Raw genomic sequence first — 4974 nt, 5'->3', positions numbered from 1 at the left:
CCCAATTTTCTGCTCCTCTGCAGACTTATAAGACTTCTCAGTATGAGTCCGCTCTCTTCTCCATTTCTTCAGTTGCCTCAACAAGTCTAACTTGACCTCTTTGCTGCCAATAACATTTTCCTTAACCCTGCATCCTGCCTCTAACAGTTCTTCTCTTCTCCCTGCTGAAATGTTAACACACTCTGCTAACCTCTGCTCTCTTTTCTCTGGCCTCTCTGTCGTGCACCTCGACCTCCTGCAGGGCGAGGAGGAAGGCTCCCCTTTAGACTCCAAACCAGAGGTATTTTGGCCTTGGACCTTAGTGTCTGTCTGTGTGGTCATGCGCCCGTATTCTGTGTTTGTTAAACACAACCTATGAGTCTAATCAATGGAAACTGCACAAATCAATCAGCAGATGTTTGCCCACTTGAAAATTAGATTTTCTTCATAGTCATTTAGCTCTTATCCAGAGAGACTTAAACAGTGGAAACAGTTGTTTTTTAATTGTCAATACATCCTTAACAGTGCCTGTGTGTAAATTAGGGATTGATTGTTATTAGCAGGATAAACAGATGGCCCCTAAGCACTGTTGATGATTCAGTGAATCAGTGGTTCCCCAGTTGGCAGATCTCCTGGTACTCCAGCTAATATGCGTAAAAGTCTCATTTAACTTCATTTATCTTGTATATCATTTTATGCAAAACCAAATTAATGCACAAATTAATTTTATGTTTTATTTATATGGTAAAGGTTATCCAGTGTGTCTAGTCTCATATTAGATCATGTGCAGGTACTGTGTGTAGGGTAGTGTTATTTTAGTACTGTAGAAATATTTGCATTGCATTAGTCCCTGAAGGGTCTGTTCATTTGTGGTTTTGTTATGCCTTCTCACCAAATCTTTGGATGAAGTAGTATGGGAATAATCCCCCACTCCAAACCCTTAGGCTCAGTCAATAGATGACTGCATTAATTATCAATTGGGTGACTCTGAAATGGATTGTCCCTGTCTGCTTGGCAGAACATTAAATGGATGGAACAGTCTTAGCCAAAAGCCCCAATGGTGTCAACTGTTTGTCTGTCCGATGTCCGTCTGGCCGCCTGCCTTTTGACTCACCTGCAGCACTTTACCTCTTTGTCTCTGCACGCATCCCCCCCCCCCTCCTCGCAACTTCCTGCTTTGCTTTAAACTCTTCACTTCATCTCACTTGCCCCACCTTGGGCTCCCTCATCTGTTGGACAAGGATCTGGCCACCCCTCGGCCCAAACAGGAGGTACGGCTTGTCCTCTCTTTTTGGCAGTGTGTGTGTGACCCTCACCAGGTGTGCTGTGTTTTCTAATCCATAACTGTGCCGTCACTTACTGTAAGAAAACACACCGGCAAGGAGGTCATGTTAAAACACTCTTTTTTTTTTTTTTTTTTTTCTATAGTAAACATAATTGTTTGGTGACTCACTTTCTTCAATGTATCATCATAATTATGCATGTTAGTTTCATAATTTCACTATTCCAGTTAAATTATACACAGTATATTACATCATAATTACAACTTTATGTAATGTGCCAATTATTTATCTATATTGCCTTTGATCTATAATGATAGACCTCTATTTACAGTTTTGGGTGCTCCATCTTACAAAGAATCTTATATAAAGGTGTTATATAAAGTGCAGCAACAGTACAAAGTAGAGAACAAATCTATTGTTAAATAGAGTTTGTCCCTGTAATTTGAATATTTGAAACCTCCAAACTTTACCTGAATCCCCTTTTCTATAATGCTGCAAGGTGAAAGAAAAATGCTGAAAATACTATTGTGTGTGTGTGTGTGCGATATATGTATATATATATATATATATATATATATAATATATATATATATTGTGTATGTTATTAAGACCTCTAATTGTCCAACCATGTGTGACAGCACTGGATTCATCTTACTGCACAGTAACAAAACCACAACCTTATAGATTCAGACCTAAGATTTTTAACGTATGTTAATCTGTGTGCTTGATGTGCCCTTTGCTGTGTAAGCAGCAGTTTTTGGATAAGCCAGAAGATGTTCTACAAAAGCACCAAGCCAGCATCAATGAGCTGAAGAGGGCTTTAAGGCAGCCTAACAGCAAGATGGCCCAGAGGGAGAAACGCCTCTCATCAGCTACTCCTCCCGGAGGAACCCCCGAGCGAAAACCAGTAAGAATTCACATCTGAAAAATTCTAATCCCAAATTACATTACTCACCGTTGTACAATTGCTTTCCTAAACCTTACAATTTTCTAAAAATGTCGTGTTGGTCAGCTCTTTCCCTTTCTGTCTTCCTTTTCCATTCTGTCAAAAAATGTATTCCATGTAACCAGAACACAGAAAATGAGAAAAAAGGATCTTGAAATGCATCAAAGTTTGCACAGGTCCTCTAGTTAATCACGGTTTTTCTTACTAATCATTTACACTTATGTCGGCTAACAATGATATCACAAGTGGAAGATCAGTGTTACTAGCTAGGCTAATGCAACTGTCTACTCTATGTCAACATAGGCGACCGCTGATGCCAAATTGATTGACAAGCAGGATGATTGTGAAGAAGAGCTTGACACTTGGTCTAAAGTGGAAATGAGTAAGACCTCTTCTATGGGTGGAGACGCGTTCTTTGTGCCACCTTGGACTGAAGCAAAGATGAATTATTGTCAAACAGTCAGGGACTCTTTAAAAACTCAATGTGGGACATCTCAGAAACAGGACACAGACTTTACACCAACAGGACTAACGGATATGAACCAGGTGGATAATACAATAGCAACTAACGGGCATCACGATTCTGTATTGGCGAGGAATGCCATTCATGAAAATGGATACGGATCTCCACATGACAAACAGGGCAGTGCAATCAACAGAGATATGAGGCATTGTCAGTATGAGCACAACATTCATCGAGTGAGACCAAAGAACTTTGAAAGTCCAATGGCTGTGGATTCTCTCCCAAAAGGTAAAGGAGGCAGGATTGAGAGTGATGCGAGTCATTGTGATACTTGGAAAACAAAAGACCTGAGCCCTGTGGGAGACTGCAACATAACTGGGAACTCACGCTCAGACGTCCCCAAAATAGTTCCTCTCAAGCCACAGAGATCAAAGAAGTCTTTGAATAAGGAGAACACAGGGGATATGAACCCTCAAACTCAAAGTGGGTCTGATAGAGGCATCTGTGGTGTGACTGGGGATCTACAGATGACAAAATCCAAAGACGGATCCTTTGAGGAAGGGAGGAGAGTGGATAGCAATGCTGTACTGCAGTCTGCCACAGATGTTGTCAAGGAAAACACATGGGCCACCAAATACCACAGTCAGGCTACAATGTCATATCAACAGCAAGGTTTACTACATCAACAGATTAAGAATGAACTGTTTGGACAACAGGAGCTCAGAGACTGCAGAGGCACAACTGGACAAAGTCTGTGGACAAGAGGAGGACATGAAGACCATTTTCAGAAAAGCTCCGAGATTAAAGAGAATCTCTTCCCTAGTTCCAAATTTCCAACAGCTCCCCCTCGAACTCTCCCGCTGAAAACACAGTGGTCCCGAGACAGACAGAGCAACGTGGACAGCAGCCACATCCACCACAGGACGCCCAGCCAAGAAACAGCCAAGCGGAAGCAAGTGGTAAAACCATCCTGCCGACCTAACCTGTTTGTCAATCACCGGAAAGTAAAGCATTGCATGAGCTTCAGGCGATGTCGTTCAAATCTTGTTTTTACCATCTAAAAACAAACAATCACACATACTTCAGAACTCATGTGGCTGTGTATGAGAAAGCAAAATTTCACGTTCCTTGGCATCGCATCATTGACCGACTCAGTTCACGTCCATGGTCCAGAGAGCATTTTGCTTTCCCTTGTTCCTTTTCGCAAAGCTTGACATCTGCTTGGCCATTTCAGAAGGCTGCGGGCCTTTAAGCAAAGTTTCCTATGCTTAAGCGTCTGACGTCCCTTTTTATCCCACCTTAACTTGTCACGTTCACACCCGGTCACTCCTTTCAACACCCTCACAGAATAAAGGTGGCTGCTGTTGCAAGGAGCGCAAGACCTTTCCACAATTTTTTCTTTGAAACCTCTTTTTCACATAATTTAAGTCTTTTGTTGTAAATGGTTGAGAAGGGCATTTGAACCAAATGTTCTGCCTTGGCACCTCTGTAGCAACAGCAGAAAATGAAAAAGGCGATTAGATGTAATCACAGGCTGCAGAGCTGCCAAACCTCTTCAGGGCTTATGCATTCATATGCTGCATTTACGAATATGAAAACCTCTTTCCTGAAAAGGTTTTTGTAAATCTAACCTTTCAGTGCATGGCATTACCATTGCACTTGCAGTCATTTCTGATGATGTCAACCTGTGAAATATATTCAAGCATGCTTCTGAAAGTAGCCGTAAGCTTTACAGTCTCTGGGAATTCTCATGTGCGTGTTTATTGTGCAAGTTTAATCCCTGACGTTGATGAATGAAATAAGTGTTTGTATTTTATAAATAATATTACAGTGCAACTCCATCCAGTACATACCATCAATTAGCTTAAAAGCTGTAAGTAGAGAACATTGCAAACATGGCATCTTCAGATGTGACAAGTAATGCTTTTATCAGCCATTTATTCTGCTAAAAACACAATATCATGTCAACGCAGTGACAAAGAAATGCTCTGAACTCTGCTCTCTCCTTTTCTGATGCAATTACACACATGTTGACTAGGGTATAGATTATTATCAAGATTTGTGGTTGTTGTAGTTTTTCTGACTTGACACATGCTTTATCAGTTTTATATTAATGTTTGCCTTCTGTTTGATTTTCTTCTTTAGGACACACCTCCCACACCGGCTATTCATGAGGAACCTTTCAACGAAGCTTCAGTGAGTCTTCTCTCAGCTCCACCAGACTCCTATTTTCTTTTTCTTTTTAGCCACTCTTTTCAAAATGTGTAAACAAACTGCGTTTTTTTTTTTTTTGAGAGATGTGG

The 4974-nt window shown here is 41.0% G+C and overlaps 1 protein-coding gene across 10 annotated transcripts in view; it reads left to right on the top strand.

Annotated features, from left to right (window-relative positions):
• The window catches only part of si:dkey-178k16.1 (band 4.1-like protein 1), a 39028-nt gene that overhangs the window by 28369 nt on the left and 5685 nt on the right, over positions 1–4974 (top strand). Inside the window, exons 13-17 of one of the 10 annotated variants that reach the window (XM_032520790.1) lie at positions 242–280; positions 1221–1250; positions 2011–2169; positions 2512–3630; positions 4817–4867. In XM_032520790.1, the coding sequence (XP_032376681.1) occupies positions 242–280; positions 1221–1250; positions 2011–2169; positions 2512–3630; positions 4817–4867 (1398 nt within the window). The remainder of the gene's footprint in view (positions 1–241; positions 281–1220; positions 1251–2010; positions 2170–2511; positions 3631–4816; positions 4868–4974) is intronic. The other 9 variants (XM_032520791.1, XM_032520793.1, XM_032520792.1 and 6 more) reach the window with 9 other exon arrangements.

Source organism: Etheostoma spectabile, chromosome 7 (assembly GCF_008692095.1).
Source record: "Etheostoma spectabile isolate EspeVRDwgs_2016 chromosome 7, UIUC_Espe_1.0, whole genome shotgun sequence".
NCBI lineage: Eukaryota > Metazoa > Chordata > Actinopteri > Perciformes > Percidae > Etheostoma > Etheostoma spectabile.
This window is presented reverse-complemented; position numbering and strand designations above follow the sequence as displayed.